Raw genomic sequence first — 12,893 nt, 5'->3', positions numbered from 1 at the left:
CCAAACAATAATACAATTTTCTCAATCAATTAACCCTTGGAAATAAAAAAAAAATATATTGAAAAGATAGTTATAATTTAAAAAAAAGCATTGGTTAATGGTGAAGGAATAATAATAGATCCGGATCCTCTGACTTTGAGATATTAAAGTTATGGTAACTTAACACATCTCAATCGTTGAATTTGTAATAATAGATCAGATTGTGACACGTGTACAAAATATATTTTAACTTAAATATACACGTGTCACAATCTGATCTACTATTACAAATCTAATGATTTAAATATGTAAAGTTACCCGAACTTTTCCCTCCAAAGTCAAGGATCTATTTTCCAATAATACATATGGTTCCGTTGGATCCGACGAACGGTCCCTCTCAAACTCGCGTCAGCAATGAGCACGTACCAACTGCTCTCACTATATTGTAATTTCAGTAGTGAGAAGCGAGAAGTGAGAAGCAATAAAAAAACAAAATCTTTGGTTTGCTTTGTTACTTTGAGCTCCATAATAACGTAATACACGCACCAACTTCCACTCTCATGGCTCTCACCAATGCTTTTCTCGCTCCCTCCTTCGCCCTCCACAGTGGTAGGGTTTCCGATCCGCGCTCCATTCCTCTCCTCGCTCCTCCCTTCCACGCCTTATTCCGCTCCCGAACCTCTTTCTCAAGGTCCAAGTGAGAATTCGTCTTCGCCGCACTTTTCTTTTTCCTATTTTATCTTCATTACTTTTTCAATCCAGTTATACCGATTTCTCAGGGACGGTTATAGCCATCTTTTCTCTTATTCCTTTGCGATTCCAGTGATGGAATGAAATTGGACTAGTACTGTTATCTTCAAAGAAATGAGTATAAAACGGATTTGTTAATTGACTTTTTTTTACTTCAATTAGAAGTTCGTTTTAAGTCCATTCTCAGAGGAACACAAATTTGAAGGAAAATGGATTCTTATGGAGTCAGTATTTAGTTGTGAGCTTATATTGTTATTGGATTGTGCCTGATTTTGTTCTGGATATTTCGGTTGACTTACTTGTGTTGTGTATAAATGCAGTATAAGTGTTTCGGGCGAGTAGTACAAGTGTCTGACTAATACTTAAAGTTGCATGGTTTCATCATTCATGTCCGTAGTTCTTTGTTTCTCATTGTCCGTTGATCTATTTTTCTGTTTGTTTTGGAAGAATTTCTATGCACCTCGTCAATGCCCCCCGTTCTTCAAATTCATATGCAGCTTTCAATTCGTGCTCTCTGTCAAATCCTGTAACAGTGAAAGTTTAAAGGACATTTACTCCTATTGATGGTAAACGCTAAATAGTATAGGTTTGGTAGCTCCAAAGTGGTTATCTCGATGCATTGTTGTGGTTGATCCCTTCCCTTATTCATTTCATTTGCATATGCTGAAAAATGGATGGTATTATTTGAGTGAGTCAAAGGTATTAAATCTGTTTTTTAAATCTTATTTGAGTGAGTCAAAGGTACCTCTAAAATTCTAGTTGCTTGTGAACCCAACTGCAACTTTAATATTCTTTAATGGAGTCACCATGATGTATCTATATGAATTGTCTCTTACTACTGGTTGAAATGTTATGCAGGAACGTTCTATATGCTTCTGCTTATGATTTGAATGCAGTTCATTCAGCTTCAGCGGTCAGTGATGTGCTTCTTGACACCATGTCATTCATGAATACCATTTTTTATTTTGCGCTTGAAAAGTAGGAGTAATAAGCATGGATTTGTTATTTGAGATTTAGAATCTTTGTTTATCCATACATTGCAAAATTTTGATCGATGAGGGACATAATTGCAAAAAAATAAAATAAAATTGAGGGACTATTGAAGGAGGAAAAAAATTAGTTTGGGGCTAAGGGTTCATTTGGAAGAGCTTTTTCACAATTTATTTGGACTAAACTTGTATCAAAAGCACTGTGTAAGTGTTTCAGAGAACTTATGATATGTTCACAAGCTGCTTATTATTTCAATAAGCTCTCCATAATAGCTTATGACAGATTATCTTTCCTGTAGTCTTCCCTTTATCAATCCTTCAATCAGTTGACATTTTGTTGGTCATAATCTTGTGATGATCATCTTTGTCTCATAAACATTTTATGTTATGTAGAATGTGATATGCAGGTCTGCAGCATTTTTTTTTCTGGGAAAATTTTGTCAAATGTGGATTATTAATATTTACTGGACTAGATGTACTACTGCAGTATGGTACAGTACCATTGCATCTGTAACACCTGTGTATTTTATAAATTAATGTTTTATTACATTCACCTTGTGTGTGTGCAGTGGTGTGTTTGTGCCGGTCTGATAGTGGCTTCTATAATTGACAAATGTATTTGCCAAGAATCTGAGCTTTTGTTAATTATTCCTTGCATATGTCCTCTGGATTTTGTATGCCATGCTTTTATGTACATATATTTTTTGAGATGTTTGATTGATTAATCCTTACTGTGCAGAAATCTGGTGACAATCCTGATGCTGTTCCTATGCCAATAGTTCTGATTGATCAAGACTCAGATTCTGAAGCAACAATTGTGCAGCTAAGCTTTGGTGATCGCCTTGGAGCACTTATTGACACGGTGAGTTTGGTTATTGGAAACTTAATTATGCAATCTCCAGTATATTTCAAACCAGTTGGATCTCTTTGATGGGTCATCTTTTAACTGTGATGTTGTTATTTAAGTGATGCCCTCACCATGTGTTTGTTAGAGAAGATTTATTCAATTCATGAAGGTCCTAAGGTTTTGCTTTATTTTATTACGTTTCCTCATTATACATCTTCGGATCTATTAAACCAAGTACACCTGATAAAGCAAATATAATTTGATGATAATTTATGTTGTCTTTGGAGTGGCTTTCTTTTGCCTTTCTTATCCTCCTTTTCTTCCTTATGTCATGGCTCCCTCAGTGAATGAGCCTCATTGGCTCATTTCTCCTTGTTATATAAAATTCACCTGAAAAGTACAGAGCAGTCTTTATAATCCATTATAGTTTAGTTTTTAAAGAAAGAAAAAAATTGGAAGTGTCATGAATGTGGGAAGGCTGACAATCAACAACTTGTAGTTTGAGATTATTATGTTGTAAAAGAGCATGTTCAGGTACCAGATCACTGTTCTTGCTATGTCACAAAAAGGCATCATTTATATAAAATTTTGTTATAGTCTTGAGCTTATTTTCTCTGCCTGCATCATTTTATAAATATTGTCAATAATTGATCTTTGTTTGTTCATATCAAGGCAGATGAAGGCATTAAAAGATTTGGGATTGGATGTTTTGAAGGGTACTGTCTCCACAGAGGGATTAGTCAAGCAAACGAAATTTTTCATTACACAGTCGTAAGTCTTCTTTGTCGTTTTCCTCCATTTTCTTTACCACTGTTCTTTCTTGAATACCATTTTCCGAAGAACATGGGTGAATTTGTTCTTAAACTGATAATTATTGTCATTCTTTGATAAATTAAGATATGGGCCAGTCTTTTTTGCCTTCAACTGAAGTTCCCCTTTATCTGTGAATCATTGTCATACTCTCTCCATGGAAATGTGCCTGGACTCAGGAGGATCATCCTGTAACTCACAATGGATCACTCCATGTTCTTATCCATACTTCAATACTTGTACTTGAGAAGAACTTTCCTCAGGTCCAGTCATTGGAAAGATTTCCTTGAGGTTAGATAGTTGGGAAGGTGCTTTCTTTTCCTTAGGTGGTCACATATCCCTAACTCGCCCTTATCTAGTTTCCCTTTGTATTATCTCTCTCTCCCTGTATTTTGGTGGCTGTGGCTCAAAGAATTGAGAAGCTTATGTGGGATACTTTTTAGTCTGTGGTTTAGTTGGGAAATTTGTTGTAGAACTTAACTGCTTTGACAGCCAACATGGCTTTTTCCTCCATGGAACAGTTCTCTATGACATCAAGTTATCCAAAGTGTTGTTAGCATTCTGATGGGAGGGATGGGAATTCTGTGGTTAATGCTTCGTATGGTAGCCCCTGGAAATATATATCTCAAGGTTATGCTTCTTTTAGATCTCATATTTCCTTGGCTTTGGGTGATGGTTTAAATTTTGGGAGGATCCTCCTTGATGCATTCCCTAGACTTTATTTTTTTCATTATATCTCTAGTTTGCCCAATGTTCCTGTAATTTAGTTTCATTCTTCATCTCACTCTGCTGCTTCCCAGATTTTTCACTTATTTAGAAATCTGCATGTCAGGGATTCTCTGAAATGCAGTTTCTTTTGGTGTTGCTAAATTCAATTATCTCTCTTAGAATTCAGATAAGAGGATATGTTCTTTTGATACTTGTGGTGTAAGTTGCACTTATTCTTCCACCATCAATAACTTTGTATAAAGTGTGATTTTTGTCGATCTAAATATTGAATTATAACTATATGTTACCTAGATTATTCATGCCAAGTATGGTAAAAATTGAACAATAATAAGATGATAAAATTATTCTTATTTTTCATATTTTCAAAAGTATATGTTATGCTAGTTTTGATGTACTTGAATGAGGTACCTTGAATATATGGAGCTAAGATATAACAATTCACTGATCATTGTTTGTCTATTTTGTTTTCACTACTTCATTAAAGAATTTTAGTCTTTACAAATTTATTTGTTGTTCATATTATCACAGAGATACTGGGCGCAAAGTTGAAGATCCTGATATGTTAGAAAGAATTCGACTTACCATTATTAACAATCTGTTGAAATATCACCCTGTAAGTTTTGTTGATACTTTCCTCTGGATTTCTGAGATGGTTACTTTATATATAAGCTTCCTTGTAATTAACAATTTCTTATAAACACAATTTTCCTGGTACTTTTTGCAACTCTTCAGTTTGCTTTTTTAGTTTTTCCTACTCACATTTTATAAAATTTGTGTAGGAATCCAGTGAACTACTAGCAATGGGTGAAGTGTTTGGCTTAAAGGCTCCGAAGAAGAAGGTGAATTGTACTCTTCCAGTTTTTCTTTCATTTTATTTTTGTTTCTTGTTTAAAATAAACATTACTTTTTTGAGGAAGACCTCCGTTTTGATATTTGTTTTCCTTTACCATTAAGGTTGGAAATATTTATAAAACATTTTCTAATTTATTTGGTAGTCCAAAGTTTTGTGTGCCTTGGTGAACTTTTAGGCCTCAAACTAAACTGTGACATTATATTTGAATTATTCAAGCATCCTTTGTTGGCATTTCATTTCCCAGTAGACGGCTCTGCCAAATTTGGTGTTAACATTTCTTCTGAAAAATAATTAGAATGTTGTTGTCGTTTTATTTTAAGGCAGTGAACAATGCTTTTTCTTTTCTCATTTGATTATTTGGTGATTTTTGTAGTTAAATTATTAAAACTATTGGGAGCTACCTCCTAATTTTGACCACCTAGAGACTGAACATTATACGGAACACAGACCAACTATGCTTATTTCTGTGTTTGTGTGCCTCTTTCAATTTGAAAAAGTGAGAATGCCTGCATTGGAAAAACATTTAGGTTTCTCTACTGCAATCTCGTCCAAGACATTACCTGATTACTTCTTTCAGTCTTGACTTATCAGATTCCTTGGCCACTATAGCTTTCTATATATGCGTTTCTATGTTTAATTATTTACAGACATTATTACTAGATGAACTATGTTGGGGCTGCAAAATTGGTATGCTGGAATGAAGAAGTTAAATAATATGTGACACTTAGGTTTTTGTCGACTTCTAGATCTTGTTTCTATCTTGATTTTTGGCGCATAGATTTTGTCACGTTGTAAATAGATTGGACTTGTACAAAAATATGCTTGGTTCTTTCTTTTTATATAGAAAAAGGGGTTTTGTCAACATTTGATGGGATAAAAATAGCTTTTATCACTAAATTTTTTTTATTAATTACTTAACAAAAGGAAAACATTAAATGCTTTTAAGATTTTTAAAAGATTAAATGTTTGTAGTTTTTCTGTTAGTTTCTGTTTTTATTCTCTAACGTGTTCTAACTCCTTAGGCCACTCTTTAAAACCCTAAAGAAAGCTTGGTACTATCAGATTTTGCATGTTACAAGTACTCAATTCAATGAAAGGATTTAATCGGTCCAATGCATAGTCTTAGTCTTGCGAATATCAACTTTAATGTTGCTGTTTTGTGCAGCTTGATGATCGTATCACAACTCATATACAAGTTAAGGAAGATGGGCCCAAGAGGAGGTTTGCATCTTATAACGAGAGGATATTGTAGTTTTTGAGCTTTTTATTACTTACATTGGACACCAAATCATGACTAATTAGCATCGTAAACAACCCAGTATGCAATAGGTGCATTATGTCATCTAATGCTTTTTAATTCAATATTTATCAGCTTGCTGTATATAGAGACAGCAGACAGGCCGGGATTGCTTGTTGAAATCATCAAAGTCATTGCAGATGTGAACATTGATGTTGAATCAGCTGAGATTGATACAGAAGTATCTTCCTCTTTATCTCTGTCCACCTATGTTTGCCTCAAGTAACCTTAAGTAACTTTATCCCCCTTTTCTCAGGGTTTGATTGCTAAGGATAAATTTCATGTCAGTTATGGCGGGGCAGCATTGAGCAGTTCGATGTCTCAGGTAATCCTTATCTTCAAAGAAACACAATTATAGTAGATGCTATCTATTTTGGGAATTAATTGTTTGTTTAATTATTGCATTGATTTTAAGTAAGGTCTTAAAAAACACTGAGACTGCAATTTTAACTGCAAATTATGTTGCATCAACTGCATTTGTGGGCAATTTTCTTCAATATAACTAGGACAAAATCACAATTTAGAATCTTGATTTTCAATAAGTTGCCTTGCCTTTTATCCCACACCAAGTCATTCTACTGAATTTAATTGCACAACAAACTCTTATTTGTGATTTTGAATGAACAGGTTTTGGTGAATTGTCTGCGTTATTACCTGCGGACGCCAGAGACAGATATTGATAGTTACTGAAGGAACGACTTTTACTTGTAAAATAAGCCAATCTAAGGGTTCTTGTACCAAATCGCCAGTGAGCTCGAGATCACCAAGAAGTCATATCTCAATTTTAAATATGGTAGCTTTACTGCTACCACATTATGAAATGAGTACGTGTTGCCTATGAAATGAATACCTGTAAACTAATTATGGAACGAATACGTGATGCCAATGGTATGTATGGATACCTTGAACTGACTGATCATCCGTTAAATCAGACGTGAAAGCTAAAAAATGGAAACATGAATTTTGCCTCATTTCCTACATGATTTCTGTGTTCATTATGATTTTATTCTATTTCCTACTTCACAAAACAATCTTCCCTCCCCTGTGGTTATCTTAACTGTGCTACAACATGTTTTTATATGGAAATTTTGTCAACTCAAGTTGCCTGGATAAAGAGAGTTGTTTGAAGACATCGATAATGACTACAATTTCAATATTGATATTGTTCTTTTCCTCTTTTTATTTTTATTGTAAAACATAGACATAGTGTTAGAAAAAACAAGAATTGGAGGCAACTTGACCTATTTGAATATTGTTTTAAAAAAATAAAAACCTGCTTAATAGCATCTGGTTTCATTTTTATTTTTTTTCTAGTTTTTCTTGTGAATGTCTCTTCATACCTTCCGCTCTACCATCTTCTTTCACCGTAGTTTTCAGCCAATGAATTGTAACGTAATCCACTCTGTTGTCCGCTCACTTCACCTTCATCTTTTTGTCACCTCTCTCTCTCTCTCTGTTTTCTCTTATCTTTCTTTCTTCATCTTTTCCATTCACCTGTTTATTCGTCTGAAGTTACTGCCAAACACCATTTAGCAGCCAACCATGACTCACCCTTCGTCGTCAAGAAAACTGGTCATTGTAAATGATGTAGACTAACTTCATAAAGTGGACTGCTGAATGAGATGGAGCATGACGAACTCTAGTGGAATGCGACCTGACATGCCGATGGCGATGTTGAGACCAAAGAACTTGAACTAAGTAAAAGAAGCAAGAATGTGGGAATGACATCATATTTATTAATGAAATGAACTTGTGGCTTTTAAATACCCTTTATACAATCCTAACCAAAAGCAAAATGGTACACATTTATATTACCAGGCATCATGGCTCAACCATCTCTTTTATCTCTACCGCTACTATTCATACCGATATAACTATCATTATCAATATTATCGACATGTCTACCATACAAACTCATTTAAATTAATTTAACCAAAAATAAACTAAAATCTAAAAACTGATTGTAAATACTTTCTAAAAAAATTTTTAAGTTAAAATTGAAAACCACCCGAATGTATCTTTAATTTGTCGATTTCCGTAGGTTTTAAGTAATAATAAAAGATACATTTGGTTAGTGAGCTTTAAATATTTACTTAGTGCTTTATCGATCAAGAGGAGAAAGATAAATTTAATTTTTATCCCATCTAATTACAAACTATGGTGTACAATATGTATTTTTTTTTAATTTTCATAATAATTATCTTAATAATTATAACAAAGAGTTTACTCCGACAGTGCCTTTACGTTTTACAAGGTGCTTTAAATCTACTCTTGCATGCTTTTCTTTTGCGATTCATCGTCGTCCATGTTATTTTCCAGATCGATAGTGCCTTTGGGTTTCACAAAGCCATCTTCTTCCCGGTAGTGTTCCTCCTTTACCAGCGAAACATACTCCACTTTTCCACCATATCTCCTCAACATAACCAAGTAGAAAGACATTGCAAAAACGGTGACTCCAATCACCAAGAAGCTGAATAGAATGTTCACCAATGAAACAGCACGATGAAGTGCCTCATCATCACTGCATTTCACCACATATTCCTCAGTCTCCTCAAGGTGCATGAAGCAACCTTTGGGTTGAAACCCTGGCGTCCAAAGCAGAAACCCCATTATCATAAGCCACACACCTTGGAACACTATGCTCACAGAACGCACGAAGCATACCAAGAAGCTCTTAGGAAAGCCAATTCCCATGAGGGTCGTAGCCAAAGAAACAGTGATCAAAAGTTGCAACAAAAGGTGGTATTGGCCTTCTGGTCCCACGTGGTCTCTAGAGTGAAGGTGGATGAGGAGAAACTGTTGAGTGAAAGCTATGGCTCCTAGAAAATGAGTTAGCTCGTGTTGTGCCATGGTGCACTTCATGTCAAGAACTATGGCGAAGATGGCGTAGACCAGGAAGGACATGGCCATGGAGGAGTGTTCGAAGTTGTGGAGATGAGTGGTGGGAATGGTTCCATCGGGGTCGAAGGGTTGGTGGTGAATGGGAGCGATGAAGAGTTCCATGGCAATGAAGATTGTGCAGCTTGCCATGATGAAGTGGAGCTCCATGTATCTTGATATTGTGGTGGGAAACCATAGGGTTGATGTGTAGGACTTGGAACCAAGTGCATGGAGCTTGGTGTGGTTGAACAAGTGCCATAGACCAATTACAAAGAACCCAAACCCCAAAAGTTGATGTCCCTCCAACATAGTGCCTGCATAGTTATATATGGTCAAGACATGCAATTAGGCTAAGGTTTGAATGAAAGTTTGAAGAAGGAAATAAAATTCATTATTTTGATTTTTGAGAATGAAAGTAATTTTGAACACTCCCAAATCCAAACATACACTTACTTGGCAGCTGGAGTTATAATTAGCTGGCGTTGTTGTCCACCAAAGGCAATAAGCAATGAATTCCTATGTGTAGTAACTATAAGAGAAAGGAAATGCACTAGTGTAGTGGGAGTTTATTGTTCTTAACTAGAGCTAAGAAGCGAATAATTAAGAAGCAGTAACACAACTGTTTTATGAAGGGCAAACGAAAAAAGATGTTATTTTATAGAGTTGTTATTTTGCAACTAGAATGAGTAGTGAATGAAGATGAAGCTGGTTATGATGAGGAATTGAGGAGTACGAGTGAGTGACTTGGGAAGGGAAAAGGGTTGGTTGGTGTGGGACGAGCGTGTTTCATAAGGAAAAACGTTTGGCATTTTACGCTAAGGAAGAAACAAGAGGCACTTCTAAATTAAGCTGCTTTTCCACTAAGGAAGTTTCACCCTAGCTAACCGCCATACACATAATCCATACTATATTAAGTATTAAATATTTTTATACATAAAGAGGCACTTCTAAATATTATTAAAAATAAAATAAAAAATATAATAGTACGAACAATCATTTAAAGTTGATTAATGATGACTATTATAATTATTTATTCTCTTTTTTAATAATTGAGAATATAATCATTTTCATAAATTATGAAGACGAAAAATGATTATAGAAAAAATATTTTCTATTTATATTAATATAGATATTATTATAAAATAAAATGTTGTATAAATAATATAAAGGAAATAACTTCTGACATATATCTTTTTTTTTTCAAAATTTTTCTATATATAAGTATTATTATAAAATAAGTTGATGCTAAATAATTACTAAAACTAAGTAAATATATGAAAATATAAAATTTATTAGCAAATAAACTAAATAAATTAATAAAATATATTAATTAATAGTTATTAAATTTAAAATTCAAGTAAATTAATAATAATACTAACTAATAAATTTACGTTTCATTAGTTAATAGGTATTGATATTTTTTTATACATATAGTTATTGATGTCAATAATATTAATTACTAATAATATGATATTTAAAATTTAAATGAATTTTTTTTCAAAAAAATTAAGCAAAAATACAAATTATAAAATTATTAATAAAATTATATTAAAAAATCACTTAATTCTAATGTAAATATATTAATGTATTAAAAAATATGTAAGTATATTGACAAAATTAATAGAATTAAAATATATATTATTTGTTATTATAAAATTTTATAATTTATATGATCACTTATCATTATTAGATTTCTATTTTTTATATTTACATTATTTAAAAAATGTAACTGACATTTAAGGGTGTATTGAATTAGAATTTCAATAAATTTTAAGATAATTAAGACTTTTCTTAAGAGTTTGTAAAAATTTGGTGATATTTAATTAAAGACAATCATGTTTTTTTTAAGAGTATGCTAAAATCTTATAACAATTAATTTTTTACTTAAAAAAATTGTTTGATATTTAAAAATATAAAGATTTATAGATTAATTTGAATAATAAATTTTATAAGACATTTTAGTATAAGTTATATGTAATTCACTCATAAAATAATCTTATTAAAATTTTTAAGATTTTGAATGACTTTTTTTCTTCTTTTACTTTTATTCTTTTTTTTTGTCTCTTAAATATTTTCTCTTGTCTTTCTTGCCTCTCTCTCAGCATTCTTTTTTTCTCTCAACTTCTCTCCCTTCTTTTATTCTTTATCTCATATTTTTATTCTTCTCTTTTATTTTTCTTCTTCTTCTTCATCTTATATTCTTTTTTTTTTCTCTTTTTCTCTCACCTTTCTTATTTCTCTTCCTCTTTCTCTCTCTTTTCTCTTTCTCTTTTTATTCATCTCTCTCATTTATCTCTTCTTCTTTTTCTTCTTCTCCTTTATTTTTTATCTATCAATTGATATATAATATATCAGTATTTTTTTAATTATTAAATATTTACAGTGATTTTTATATTATTAAATATTATCTATTGTTAAAATTTTTAAATTATTAAAATTAAATTTTTTAAATAAAATTTAATATTAAAATATAAATTTTTGAGACATATATTAAAAAAACTTTATAAGTCATGATAATGATCTTCAAAATGAAAAATAAACTTTTCAATTTATATCATACATCCTTAAGAAAAAATGTGATTGAAAAAATATTAAGTATTTTTTAAATCATACTTCATAATTTTTAAATCATGACTTCTATATATATTTAAATCAAAAGTTGAACTTGTATAGTATATAACATTACATAATTTTCTTTGCAAAGAATATCGATACATGAAAGAGAATATGTTAATGCATGAATGACTAGTATAAATTTATATATGTAAAACAATGTTAGTTAAAACAAAATTAAAGTGGATTATTTTTCAAAAGATAAAGATAATTATTTGTCAAAAAGATAAAAAAAATATATCGATTTTACTTTTCTTTATTATTTATGTTTTTTTTATTATTAAATCTTGTAATATTACAAATTCATGTTTTTATGTGAAATTCATAAATTCCCTAAAGTCTTATAATATAAATCTATCAAAATTTATTAAAATTTATTAAAATCTAAATTACAAAGTCTTGATTAAAATCTAAATTTTAAAAGTCTTTTAAAAAAATTTCTAAAAACCATGATATTTCTATGAAATCTTTTAAAATCTATTAAAATTCACAATACTTTTTTATGTTAAGAATTATCTTATGAAATCTCAATTAAATACACCCCTTTAGACCCTTTATTTAACTAGACTCAGTTATATATTATATATTATATATATATATATATATTCTAATATTATATTTATATATTCTTATCGTAACATATTCATATTCTTTCATTTTCAGTTTTTTTTATTATATATGATAATTATTTTTATTGTCTTTATTCCATGTAAACAAAAGTAAATATTCCTTTATTTTCAAATTACAAGAATTCTAAAAATCGTTTCGGTATTAAGACGTTGTTTCTTAATGGAAGGATTTTTGAATGTCACATAAGAATAAGAAGTATTATTATTATTTTATGTGAAGATAAGATAATTAATTAAAATTATTTAAATGTGTATTTATTTAATCTTCAATATAATTATTATTTTTAAGTACATATATTATATATATATATATATATATATATATATATAATTTAGTTCAACTTTAATCTATTAAAATGAATTTACCAAAAATTTATATTATATAATTTATCAAAATAATCCATAAATTGTATGAGTATCTATCTAGTTATAGAATTGTACCATTCTTGAAGTATAGAGAAACTTATGTGTATGTATATCAAGAAAAAGAAAAGAAAAGAGAAACCTATATATGTCT

At 31.0% G+C, this 12,893-nt stretch overlaps 2 protein-coding genes across 4 annotated transcripts; one reads left to right on the top strand and one right to left on the bottom strand.

Moving 5' to 3' along the window:
• Window positions 1–437: 437 nt before the first annotated feature.
• ACR12 (ACT domain-containing protein) lies at window positions 438–7,234 on the top strand. 2 transcript variants are annotated; one of them, XM_020355219.3, is made up of 10 exons: window positions 438–670; window positions 1,588–1,642; window positions 2,458–2,580; window positions 3,242–3,336; window positions 4,633–4,717; window positions 4,884–4,943; window positions 6,123–6,178; window positions 6,330–6,435; window positions 6,511–6,579; window positions 6,882–7,234. In XM_020355219.3, exons 1-10 carry the CDS (start codon window positions 540–542, stop codon window positions 6,942–6,944), a joined length of 843 nt encoding a protein of 280 aa, XP_020210808.1. In that variant the 5' UTR covers window positions 438–539; the 3' UTR covers window positions 6,945–7,234. The 2 variants fall into 2 exon arrangements, with proteins under 2 accessions (XP_020210808.1, XP_020210807.1); XM_020355218.3 differs by having other exon boundaries at window positions 438–676.
• A 1,128-nt stretch (window positions 7,235–8,362) lies between these two features.
• Window positions 8,363–9,844, bottom strand: LOC109797635 (uncharacterized). Of its 2 annotated transcripts, none has more exons than XM_083060309.1 (2): window positions 9,582–9,844; window positions 8,363–9,448 (listed from the first exon to the last, which is right to left on the bottom strand). In XM_083060309.1, the coding sequence occupies exon 2, from the start codon at window positions 9,441–9,443 to the stop codon at window positions 8,520–8,522; it is 924 nt and encodes a 307-aa protein (XP_082916435.1). In that variant the 5' UTR covers window positions 9,444–9,448; window positions 9,582–9,844; the 3' UTR covers window positions 8,363–8,519. The 2 variants fall into 2 exon arrangements, with proteins under 2 accessions (XP_082916435.1, XP_020213326.1); XM_020357737.3 differs by having other exon boundaries at window positions 9,588–9,841.
• Window positions 9,845–12,893: the final 3,049 nt, after the last annotated feature.

The sequence above is a fragment of the Cajanus cajan genome, chromosome 7, assembly GCF_000230855.2.
Source record: "Cajanus cajan strain Asha chromosome 7, NIPB_CcT2T_4, whole genome shotgun sequence".
Classification (NCBI taxonomy): Eukaryota; Viridiplantae; Streptophyta; class Magnoliopsida; order Fabales; family Fabaceae; genus Cajanus; species Cajanus cajan.
This window is presented reverse-complemented; position numbering and strand designations above follow the sequence as displayed.

Excerpts from the sequence above, each read along its gene's own strand:
- ACR12 (XM_020355218.3), top strand. The coding sequence starts at position 540 with ATGGCTCTCACCAATGCTTTTCTCGCTCCCTCCTTCGCCCTCCACAGT. Across the intron at positions 4,718-4,883 it reads ATCTGTTGAAATATCACCCT|GAATCCAGTGAACTACTAGC; the intron begins GTAAGTTTTGTT and ends AAATTTGTGTAG. Across the intron at positions 6,179-6,329 it reads GAAGATGGGCCCAAGAGGAG|CTTGCTGTATATAGAGACAG; the intron begins GTTTGCATCTTA and ends AATATTTATCAG.
- LOC109797635 (XM_083060309.1), bottom strand. The coding sequence starts at position 9,443 with ATGTTGGAGGGACATCAACTTTTGGGGTTTGGGTTCTTTGTAATTGGT.